We start from the raw sequence: 12,763 nt of genomic DNA on the forward strand, positions 1-12,763 counted from the left end.
CTTTCTTGTGTCCAGGCCAATAGGATACAACTTATTCCCCATTCCTTCTCTTAGGACCCTAGTAAAAAAAAAAAAAAAAAAAGGTGCTTGAGGATCTGGTTTTCTAGAGATCCCACAATGGGATATCTGCAAGCTGGGGATGGAATAACTGCATTCATTAAGATTGTCAGTATATGGGATGTGTCATCCTATGGATCTGTGTGTGCTAAGTAAATGTAATCCTCAGTGATACATCTGGAAGGTTATGTTACATATTTCTCTGTGGGAAGTGCTGAATAGAAATTTGGGCTCTTATTTCTATTCCTGTGGTTATGGTGTTCGGTACCAAGAATGCTGCTATGCAATTTAATTTGTTATTGAAACATTAAAGGAAAAGTAGAACTAATGGGTTAAGGAAAATAGCCTCCCTCAGGTTTTATATTTTTCAAGTAAAGATTCATTAAAGGTGATCTAAAAATGAAAATGAAAAATGTTTTTCAAGGCATTTAATGAAACTTTACTGTCTTTTTTTTTTATGGCTTCCATATTCTGATTTGTTTTTGGTAAAAGCACATATCTATTAATATTTTTATACGTTTTTATAATTGCTTCATACATGTTTAGTGCAAAATAGGATACAATACAAATGCAATTTCAGTACTTTTGCCAGCTTTTAAAAAATTATTGTGGGAAGCTAGTTTTTCAATTATGCAGAAAGTTTTTATAGTCTTTAAAGAAAGCAATCAAAAGTATGGAAAAATTTAAATGGGAAAGTGAACATCAAAATAATTCCTTTTCTGTAAGAGATGGAAAATCTTTCTGTTCTGAGAATAAGATTTTCTTCTTAAAGAAAATGGGCAACTTGCCATTGTGCCAAAATAACAGCCATTTGTAATAAAATTTTGATAATTTCTTTAGAGGCAGTTGCTGTGTTAGTGAAGCAGCTGGTTACGCTGGCAGTAGTAGTGTTGCTATGTGTGGAGAGTAGTAGTGTTAAATGCAGTTTACCATCAAACTCATTTTGGTTTGACTGCTTTCTCCTAAGTAAGGGCAGAGAATGTTATTGGTAGTGTCAGCACTCAGGTTTCAAAGTGCCTGGAAGTGCCACGCTTGTGTTGTTTTTTTTCTGTCATTGATGCCTGTAGGAAGGGAGAAAACGACTAATGTGATGAATTGAGAGTTGAACAGAAAAGTGATTATAGAAACTCTTGGATTAAGAGTGCGGTCAGGGAAGTTGAAAATAATTTGCTGAGCTGCTTCACTGCAAAAATGCTGGGTTGCAGTTCAGAAGACCTTCAGAGTGCACCTCAAAAGTATTTGTTTTGCAAAGGCGTTAGGTTTTTTTTTTTTACATTTCCTTATAAGAGTGATCATTAGCCTTTTGCTCTGATGCAATGTCAGTTGTTGTCCTTGTGAATGACACCATGGTAAAACAGTCATGGCAATTAAATTGAGGTGGAAAAGTATAGTCAATATTGGTGTCTGGTTCTGTTTTAGGGTTGATTTAATAGTATGAAGGTATAGAGTCTCTTCTCTAATGACTGGATATAGCAGAGATGAGTGATGTGCCATAACCTGGGTCTCTGTTGCCTCCTGGAGCGAGAGAGCACTACTGAAGGTTTCTGTGAGTGAATCCTGATCTACCTCCCATCTCTACATCTGTCTCTGAGATGGTGTTTGCTGCTTTGTGCTAACTGTACAGCACAAATCAGATTATCCCCTTCAGCTGGCTTTCCCGATAGCCACTTGGGTGTTGAGGAGATGTGAGGGATGGGCTGGGAACAGGAGGTTCTGAGCAGGGTAGGACCTTTCCCTTTTGAAAACCCAAGGTTGCATCATCTGAATTTGTCTCTGAAAGCGCAGAGTGGCCATGACACAAAGGGGAGCTGTGCTCTCTAAATGCCTGAATGTTGCCTCTGCCTTCCCTTTATGGTATGTTACTAAAGATGGCCAAAAAAAATTTGTTTTCATTTAATTTGAGACAATAATATACCTACAGAATCTCTTAGTGCCCTCAGAAGTATATCTGGACTTCAAAGATCAGAAAGCAACAACTTCTGGTTGTGGATGTACAGAAGGAACATTTTTATCAGTGCCAGTCTTAAGCCATACCATATTCTTTGAAAATAGATTTTCAAAAGCACTCTACATGAACTGCAGAATTTCAAAATCTTAATGTATTTCAAAATTTTCATCTTTTACTTAGGTAAGAAAAAGTGTAAAGACTGGGGTTTTGGAAGACAGAGGGGAGATGCTGATGAAATGGAGAATCAAGCCCTTACAGAAATGCAAGTGTCTGGTTGTGAGGGGACAAAATACATTGTTCTTTGAAAGGCTGTCCTTTTCTCTTGCTAATCCAAACAAAAGATTGCACTCCTTTTTTAAAAGAGGATAAAGCAGTAGGATTCTATGCTGGCCAATTTGTTACACTGTGCTGATTTAGCACTGTTTTGTCCAGTTTTATTGCAGTGATATTTCCCATTAACTTTGAAAGTTGAGGACACCATTACCATTACCATGTGACTGAGCTACAATTATTTAGACTGTAAATAGTTTTCTGAACATTGGGCTTTGGTTATCCTGGAGGTTGAATTATGGCTTCATTTGAACTAACAGGGACTAATGTTTTGCAATAGAGTTTAAAAATGAAATTAATTCTTTATAGAAGAACATTGATATCTGCAAATAATCATTAACCATGTCCACTGTGCTGTATAGAATGCATAGCAGCTAGTTTTGAAATTTTCACTTTTAACTGATTAACTATTTTGCTTCCAGGAAATAAGATTAAATTTTCATTTGAAGATACAGAAATTGAATAAGTTAGCCATTCTAGAACACTACCAGTGTATGAAAATGTTGGGTTTTTTCATCAGGCTTTCTTCTAAGTTCTATGGACTGAAATGCTTCTAAATGGTAATATATATTTTTAAAATTGTAATGTATATTTTAAAATTGTGTTTAAAAAAATCACATCTGTCGCTATTGTCTGCTGTTATTAATGTATAGTACTGTCATTTTTAAGATAGAAAAAACAATAACATAATTAAAATTAAAAGGGCATACAAAGACCCAATATGTTTGCTAAATGAAAGTACCTCTTGGCCAGGAATTTATTAGTCTGATACCTTATGGAACAGTTTTGCCACAAAAGAAAAACCTGTACCAGATCAATTAGCAAGAATGATCCATAACCTAGGAAGAAGAAGTTATCAAAGAAGAAGGAGCTATTAAAAATAATTAGAAGTACATGATCTACAGTTCATGATCTATGGTTGTTTGAGCACTCACAAAACAAATTAACATAGTTTGAGATGTAGGGCATTAGTGCTGTGCTGGCTTCAACTGTATGGCATAGAAGGGCAGTGTTTGTGAATGGAAATAGTAAAGTCTCGAGGTCCTACAAAGTTGGATTTTGAACCTGTTTTTTTAATATTTCCATCACATATATGGAAAACATTTAAAACTGTTACTGATAAAAGATTAGAGACAACAAACAGCTGAATAAACAGATAAAATAGTCACTCAGTTACTGATAAAGAGAAGATAAGCTCATTAACTGAGCTAGGCTCAGACACACAATGTATTTTTCAGCACATCCAAATATAATGTTGTGTCTTGAAATAATAAATGCACACTATATTTCCATCTTTATTCCAGGAAACAATTATCCTTTAAGGAGAAAACCCTCTTTCCCAAGAACAGGGAATCACAGTTGTTAGTTAAAGCTGGACTTGTGTTATTATGCTTTGGCTGAAAGGCCTCATACATCTAAGAGCTACCATACTGAGGCTGTATTATCTCTGTATTTGGTGGTGTTCTGAGAAAATCTGGAATGCTAGTTCCAGATGGGTGTGCTTCAAGAAGGACATAGGAAACTGGAGATGATTCAGGGTAGAGTAAGAATGATGAAGGAATTGGAAATGTGCTGTTTGCTGAAAGATTTAGAGCTCAGGCTGTTAAGCCGATCAAAATTGTGGTTGACACCTTATGGTCATAGTCTTAACATATTCATGTGGGAGCAGAAATGTGATCATAGATAGGGTCTCCTAGCAAACACATAAAATAAGAATCAGCAGCTTTGTAGTTGATGTCAGCCAAATTAGTTTGGAAATAAGGTGCAAAATTGTACAGGGAAGGGAGTTAGGCCCTGGAAGAATTTACCAAGAGGTGTGATGCATTTACAAACACTGGAAATACTGTAATTAAGATTGCATGTCTTTCTGAAAGACTCACTGTAGTTTAGGAACACGGTGTTAATGCAAAGTAGAAATTGATGTGGGGAGCTTGTAAATTTAGTAATCACAATACTCACATCCTTACTTAAAGTCCGCAGCGCTATTTGCAGTGCAGCATAGTGGTTCATTTCTGCTCACTTTGAATCTGGTTTAACCATTAGAAGAATTTTTTTTTTCAGTATTGTGCAATGTGGTGCAGGTATCTATGCTGTCCCTGAACAAGCTGGGGTGGATACTAAAAGCACTGAAGCTATGATAGCATGGTTTTGTATCAGGAGTCATATATATATATACACTGTGTTCTAGCAGGGCTGAGCTATTTGTATGCATGGCTTGGTGATCACAGCTGCTTGCTCTCTCTTAACAACCTTCTGCAGGCAAGGGGTCCTTGAAGACCTTGGGAATTGTATATAAAACCCAGGATTTATCTTGTAGTAGAGGCAGGTTTCCAAAAAGAGATTATTTTTTACTCTTTTGTTGTTGTTGTTGTTGTTGTTGTGTGGTGTTTGTTTTTTTGCTATGCTTAGTTTTTTGTTTTGATTGTACATGGCTCCAGTTTGAGAACAGTTGAAATAAAAGTTACAAGTTATTTACTGCAAGAGACCACATTGGATTCAGGAAACTGGTGGTGTGAAAATAATTGGAGGCTGAGACATAGTGAAGGAACACACTGAAGGCCCTATTCTTACTTTTCCCTAAGCGTTGAGTTATCTCCAGAGATAAGATGCTGGACTGCTGGATTACTGGTGTGATCACATGTGAATTTTCCTATATGCTTTCTAAGACTGTCTGTTTCATACTACTATATTCTAAAAAATGAAATCTGTAACTTTAATAACAGTTTGTAACATATCAAAATGTGAACCTCTCGGAATAAATACATGCAGCAGAATCTTTCTTTAAAATGATAATAGGAGGATTTAAAAAACAAACAAAAACAACCCCCCTGAACTTTTACACTGATTAGTTGTATCAGTTTTACCTTAGCAACTTGTACTTGATTGTATCAGTTTTATCATATCAACTTAAAACTGGAGCATAAGTTTTGTTCGTTGAAGTGTTTTGATGTATTGGACAGATTTACAGTGCAGGTAATGCATCTGCTGTTTTGGTATGAGTTTCCAGTGCTGGCAAAAGAAAGAAATCAGCCTATGTAACTGGATTACTTTCCAAGTGTTGAAATGCCTTTTTCTGTCTTGTTTAGCTCTTAATGTTGTCAAACCACTTCATAGTACAGTATATGGATCATGTTTGTAGCCTGAGAGTTGCCAGCACATCTGTGGATGAGCTGCTCTGAGCCACTGATTGAGTCATTGTTAGAAGAGCAAAAGAATTAGAAAAATATTGAATCAGAGGGAAAGCTGCATTATTAAGGCATTGTCTTTATGTATTCTTTTACACAGATAACACAGGGCAGCCCAACTGGAGACTGTGCTGGTGTAGACATTAAACTGAAGATCACAGTATTCAGAAAATCTAATAAGATAGTGCTGTCTTGGGCTTTTCCACTTGATGACTAATGGTGCACCAGCAGTACACTATGTACTTATCTTAAATATCAGACTGTAACTGTTCTTGAAAGATTAACATACACATTAATCTGATTTTTTCTGATGTGCATGTCTAAAAGTTTATGAAAATTTTTAATGCAGCTTATTAGTATATTAATTTTAAAATGCATATTATGGAATTGAAGACTCTGCTGCCATATTTCTGACCAAAGGTATCTGATACTGTTTGATTCTAGGCAATTTAGTGTGTAGTTGCAATAGCCAAGATATTTGAGTGTGGTGAAGCTTTATATTTCCATCAGATTAAAAATATTTTGCTTTCATTGTTATGTTGCATAATGAACACAGATTTGTTTTTTGATTAAAGATGCTTAGATCACCTTCTGTATGCTATATATTTATTTGTAAATTATATCACGTAAAGATTGTACAAACATTGAGATGTAAAATTAGAAAATGTTGCTTCTGATTGCCACGTAAAACTTAAATAAGGAGCAGTAATCCATGTATTTTCTTGCTGAAATTTTTATTTAACAGTTTTAATTTCTGAATAGCTACAATTCATAGGAATATAGGAACTGATTGTGCAGAGATACCAGTGAAGGATTTCTTTGTATGTGCATCTTTCAGTATTTTCAGGATTCAAGTTTTTATGGACTACTTGTTAAAATCCTTTATTCTATTTCAGAAAAGTTACAGTTTGCATTAATAGTGTAAATTTATATACAATGGATTCAATTTTTGTTTTTGATATTTGCTTAAAATTGAATGGAAATTGTAAACATTTTTTGTAGTAAATATAAACCCATCCTATTAATTACTTAATTTAGTCTTTTAGGATAATTTTTCTTTCACTGGAAATGCAAGGGTGGAAAAGTGGCTATGTTCTAACACTGCTAATAATGTCCCATATTTCATATGTTCCACAAATAGAACAAGTAAGAAATCATAAGAGTTGTAATTTGATGACATTTGGGGGGTTTGTTTTTCTATTTCAGTCAGTGGCGAAGACTGGGCGATTGCTGATTAGCCATGAGGCTCCCTTGACAGGAGGATTTGCATCTGAAATCAGTTCCACAGTTCAGGTACAGAGGTTATTTGTTTGTAAGTGTTCTGCATGGCTGAATATGTTTACTTATAGAAGAAATGCTTATTATTACATTAAAAGTTTTGCATTTTTATTAAATTTCAGTTTTGTGGATGCCTACCTTGCTTTATCTGAACAGCTGAGAAATCATCTACCTACCAGGCACTGTGCATAGTGCCTGCTAAGCTAGAAATTTAACTCTCACTGCAAGCAGGGAGAATGCACTGTCAGATGTGGAGGACAAATCTTTATGTATAATCTGGTTTTAATTTACTTTTTTTTCCTCATACGCTTGTCCCTAAAGCTTCTTAAAAATACATTCTAGCAGTGTTGAAATCAGACACAGAAAAAACACTCAGATCCAGTACAGTATAACGTGGGGTTACACATCGTGTTCAGAGACCCGATTAAAAGAAAGGAGTCTGCAGAAGTTGTTCATGTGTAGTTGAGGTGCTGACACACGTGTTGAGCTTGTATGGTCAGAACAGGTTTGAAAGGCTGTACATCAGTACCAGTTACATCTGGAGCATTAGGCTTCCTTAAAAGTCCTTTTAAGCTTTCTGTTGTGTTTTATATCTGTACCAGCATACAGATTTTCCCCTTACCTTGATTTCTTTTCTGTGCACACCAGTGACACTGGGTTATAGAAACATTAAACTAAATGTGCCCATCACCACCTGATAACTATTTTCTGAGTATTCTAGAATTCTTAAATGATAGGACTAGAGAGACATGAAATTCTAAAATTCATAAAATATAAACTGTATAGTCAGTAATTAAAGCTTGGGAATCAGCCTTTTTGTAGGAAGGAATAGAGTTAATAATTTTGGGAATGTAATTTTAAATTAAATGTGCATAAGGAATCAGAAAACTATGTTTCTTGAGCTTTGTGGTACAACTTTTTTTAAAGAGTAGTTGTACTAATTTTAACATTATTGTATTAAGGTAATTAATTTTTTCTATCAAAATGTTTTTCTCTGTTAAGAACCAAATATTGTTTGCATGGAGACCTCATAGCAGCCTTCCAGTAGCTGAGAGGGACTCTTCATCAGGAACTGTAGTGACAGGAGAAGGAGTAAAGGGTTCAAACTGAAAGAGGAGAAGTTCAGGGGAAGAGGGGAAAATAGGTTAGATATATGGAAGAAATTTTTTACTGTGATGCTGGTGAGGCACTGGCACAGATTGCCCAGAGAAGTTGTGGATGCCCCATCCCTGGAAATGTTCAAGGCCAGGCTGGATGGGGCTTTGAGCAACCTGGTCTAGTGGAAGTTGTCCCTGCCTATGACCTTTTGACCTCCTTTCTTTAATACTTATTCTCTTCGATTAAACTATGATTAATAAAATCCCAAGGTACTGCCAAATGTGAGTGTAAAAAGTGATAATATTTGAAAAATTCTTACAAAAATGTGAAATAACTGAAAGAGGCTGTCTTTTAGTGTCTTATGTTATTATTTACACTTGAGGAGAAAGCTATTCTAAGCCCTTTAGCGATGTCATAATTTACTGATATAACAAAAGAAAGCATGTATTCAAGAAAAAAGTGAGCTGAAAAGAGAAAAAGCTTATCAGTAAATATAATTGGAAGAGCATGGGATGCCCAATATATTGCTAAATTACAACATGAGTTTTTAATCTCCTCACACCTCCACTGACAAAGCTACTTACCCAATTGATCCATCTTGGTGTTGTTTTTCATATCAGAGATATATCTTGGCAATTATCTCTTATTTAGAAAACAAAGTTTAAAATGCTTTAGTAAAGAGCTATTTATTTCTGTCAATATTGAAAGAAAATATTTGTTTTATTACAGTTGCTCATAATTTTATATTCATATTTCTTAGGAAACTAGGCTTTCTGTCTTGAGAAATATTAGTTAATCTATCACATGTGCTCCCTCAGAATAAACTGCAATATAACTTGTTGGGATTGAATTTATCCATGATAAGTTTCTGTCATATAAATGGGTTGACTCGAGTCTGTGTTTTGGTTGCATTCTCGTTACTCTGTATATCCATTCTTGAAGATTCTATCATCCATACTAAAATTTTGATATGAATTACTTTGAAGACAATACTGCAAAAGATATTAGAATAATATTTACAAAGCATTACAACTTTTTAAAGAACAGTATTGCTTTAGGCATAATAAAGACCTTGCCTTTCCTGCTCAGTTAAAAAACTTGATCTCTAAATGGTCAAGTCCATATGTCTAATATCACTGTGCTGTAAAAATAAAAACAAAAAGTGAAATTCTCTTTTGCTGGATACAATCTATACTGGGAATGCCAAAAATTGGCGATTGCACTTGGCTTTAGTTTCCTCTTACACATGGAAGTAATAGTACTTCAATAAAGTGTGTCCAGTTGGATTAGATGGTTAGTTTCCATATTGTTATTCCATCCTTGCTGTGAGGTCTCTTGTCATAGAAATAAGGTGAATAAAAGTACATAGGTTATTTTAGAAGTTAATAGTCACAAACACTTCATGGTGATGTACACTTCAAGGAAAAGAGTACAAATGGAAATGATGGCTTTCACTCATGAACTGTAGGAAAAAACTACATGGAATAGTTTTCTTTTTTCTTGTGTGAGATTAAAAGCAGTGTTTGGAGAGCATATTAAATCAGATTTGTTTTGTGTTGAATACAGAATATTTTAAAGGGGCATATTATTGCACTAAGTAGTCTTTACTATGCTCAAACACATAAAACTAAGAACAAGATGAGGTGGTGTGGTTAAAACTCTACATGATATGACTTTGCCCTTTGTTCCGGTGTTTTGTATGTGATCTCAGCAAGTAGTCTGAAGTGAGAAACAAATGTTAGGATAACTTCAATACAGCCACAGTTAATATTCCAAATTGATTGTGTTCTGTATAAAAGCTTGCAAAAATGTCATGTTCAGCAGAGAAACCATTAAACTTTTGCTTAAGACATATGGTTGGAGCACAGTTTGAGAAGCCTTGGGAGAAAGACCCACTGAGATGTTGCTTACAAAATAATGAAGAATTGGGTGTGGAATTCATCAGTACATTAATCACTTGTAATACAAAGGAGAGTAAATCCAGTAATTGTGTCCGTTTTAAAAAACAAAAATAAAAAAAAGGGGGGAAAAAAAAAGAAACAGGATGTTTTCAGAGAGGGATAAGTGGGTGGAAAAAGGGAAGCAGGAGTAGACTGTGTTGTGTGATAAAAAGCTCAGCTGCCCGTGCAGATACACACAAAGGAGCCCAGTGGCTCAGTAGGCAGGGGAACCCAAATAACTCAGTCTGGGAAATGGAGCCCCCAACTCGGCTCCTTCAAAGGCTGTCACCAGCCTCAGCCCCATGGGCCAGGGTGGAGACAGCCAGCACCAGGAGTAAGGGACACTTTGATGACTGCAGTCTGAGTAGGGTTGCTGCCTGCCAGCATTTGAGACTTGATATGGAGTGCAGGGGAAGAGTTTTGGAATCATGCAAGACTTCTGGGATTTTTAGAGGAGGAACCAAAACTGGGGAGAGGTGGAGAATCAAGGTGGTTTGGAGAGGCATAGATATGGGAAAATTGAGATATAAAGGGATAAAAGGGAAAGTTGTGTTATGGTTACAATAATTTGTTGGTTACTATTTTCTGATAGGGCTGAGATAAATGTAGGGAATTAGCACATACCCTTTAGCATTGATCTTGCAAATACAGAAAATATATGTCACAGGAAGGTCTTGGTGGTTTCTAGCCATTCTCTACAAATAATGTATAAAATATTGAAAAATAGAAAATGCTGTAATAATTTTTAATGTTTTCATCTAAGGAATTTAAAATTTCATTAAGGAATTTTGATTTTTGTGTACATCGATGACATAATAGCAGAATGCACCATGGAAATATATGCTGTTATTAAAATACAAGAAATGCAGATGATATAAAGTTGATAGCTGACCTCGTAAAGGTCATGGCTGCCTATAAATTAGCTACTCAGCACATTGGTTTTTGTAGAGGGTTGCACAGATGTGAAAAGGAACATTTTGTCATTCTTGCAGGAACAAAGCAATTTTGATTTAGTTGTGGGTTTCTGTCTTAGTGGTGTAGTTTCTTTTCTTATTGCCTGGTAATTACTTTGTCCCCTTGAGCTCTTCCAGAGGACTCAGTGTGCTTCTCAGAATTATGCAGGAGTATCAGTCTTCCAAAAGATTGGTGTGAATCAGATGATAGGACCAAGAAAATTCAATAAAATAACCTGTTTCTGAGGCTGAGTTACATGATCTTATTTTTTCAAATCTTGAGTTCTGTATCTAAAAATTGAGTATAATAATATTGGACTGTTTGATCGTGGTGCTTTAGATTTCCTCCTCCTGCAGCAAAATAAGGCCTAGTTTCCAATAAGTGGTGTAATTTTCTGCTGGATTGTGACATTAGAGGAAACTATTAGATGAGCTGGTTTTGTGAGAAGCATTTCAGGAAGAGGAAAAGTAAGTGTGTCTAGGAATACCTTTCAAAGACATAAGAGTTTCACAGCAGTTTTATTACCACAGGGGAAAAAGTACCAAAACAAAAACAACAACAGTAACAAAATTCAGTAATTTCATCAGTATGAACATTTAAAGTAAAATTATATTCGACTGATATTGGCTGAAACTGTCTTAAATAACTATTATTTTATGGAGTTCTAGTGAAAAAGTTTCACTTTTCCATCAAAGCGCTTTCAGAATGTTTGTCCTGAATAATTTTTCATATGTCCGTGAAAAATTATTTCTTTAAAGGCATTATATGTCTTTAGAATTTCGGATGTTGAGATATTCCAAATAGTTCCATTATTTCAGTTTTCTTGTGAGCAGAAATTAAGGTGGAATTTCCCAATGAACCTGTGACAGTCCTCCATGGCTCTCTGCAGTGTTTTGAGGAAGTGAATGCAATGCAGTACTCCAAAATATTTGTGAGACCAGGTTTGTGTTTCAGTTTGTCTAGCAGAGGTGGCATTTTTCTCAATCTGTGTCACTTTTAAAAGGAAATCAAAATCTAACAATCAATGCCTTTCACAGGATGGTGCCTGGACTTTCTCCACACTAACTCATTGAAGCCAAAATTGGTTTGGATGTTACACAAAAGTCTCTTATTATAGTTTGACTCACTGCATAAAAGTATCTTAATTTTCATTTATCTCATGTTCTGATACTATGACCCATACTGATGTCTTGGTTTATAACTGCAAAAAATGCAGCACAGGATGAATGGACTTTTAAGACGTTTTGTTTGATGTTATCATGTCATAAAGTCTGATTTACCCATGAGGCTTTCTGCATGCTTATTTAATTTTTGTGAACATAAGGAGGAACAAATTTCTCTAAAATGCAAACAGAAAATTATTGTAATACTGGCATATGTCATCAGTTCAGTCTACAAGGGAATGTTGTGTTCCTCTATTTTGGAATAAATTCAGTACTGAGCAGAGAAAAATGATTTAATGAATTCAATATAGCCAAATATTAAACGGGACACACAGTATTCTGTACTGTGTAAAACCCCCAAATACATTTATTTAAACAAGCAAACAACCCCCAAATCCTAAAACAACATTCAAGTTGGAAAATGAAGTGCTCAAAAATTGTGGTGGATTTTCATAAAATCAGCCCCAGAACACACTCTCTAAAGTTGTAAACACTGAATGTTTACATGTCCAATTAGTCCAGTCTCTAGACATAACAAAAATCAAAATGTCCTATTCATCTGCAGCTCAACTTGAAGTCTTTTCAGCTTCTGTGAAACAGTTAATGAAGAGGTCCATGCAAGAGTGGGCATGTGGGCTAAGACATGTCCCAGCCATGGGGGTGCTCATGCACACTTGCTCCTCTTGTTTTTGGGGACAATCTCATCCTCTGGTTGAGAGGGAACACGAACCAATGCCCTGCCTGCAGGTGATGTTTCAGGCAGCTACTTGTGGCATGTGCTTCTGGTAGGAAATTATTAACCCACACATG

General features: G+C 35.5%; 1 protein-coding gene across 5 annotated transcripts in view; it reads left to right on the plus strand.

The window, feature by feature from the left end:
* The window catches only part of BCKDHB (branched chain keto acid dehydrogenase E1 subunit beta), a 153,217-nt gene that overhangs the window by 59,711 nt on the left and 80,743 nt on the right, over positions 1-12,763 (plus strand). For 4 of the 5 annotated variants that reach the window (XM_017825080.1, XM_017825072.1, XM_017825096.1 and 1 more), the window contains exon 9: positions 6,727-6,813. The exons of the other annotated variant lie outside the window; for it this stretch is intronic. In XM_017825080.1, coding sequence (XP_017680569.1) covers positions 6,727-6,813 — 87 coding nt within the window. The remainder of the gene's footprint in view (positions 1-6,726; positions 6,814-12,763) is intronic. 5 annotated transcript variants of the gene reach the window in all.

The sequence above is a fragment of the Lepidothrix coronata genome, unplaced genomic scaffold, assembly GCF_001604755.1.
Source record: "Lepidothrix coronata isolate B3197 unplaced genomic scaffold, Lepidothrix_coronata-1.0 Scaffold4, whole genome shotgun sequence".
NCBI classification, from domain to species: domain Eukaryota; kingdom Metazoa; phylum Chordata; class Aves; order Passeriformes; family Pipridae; genus Lepidothrix; species Lepidothrix coronata.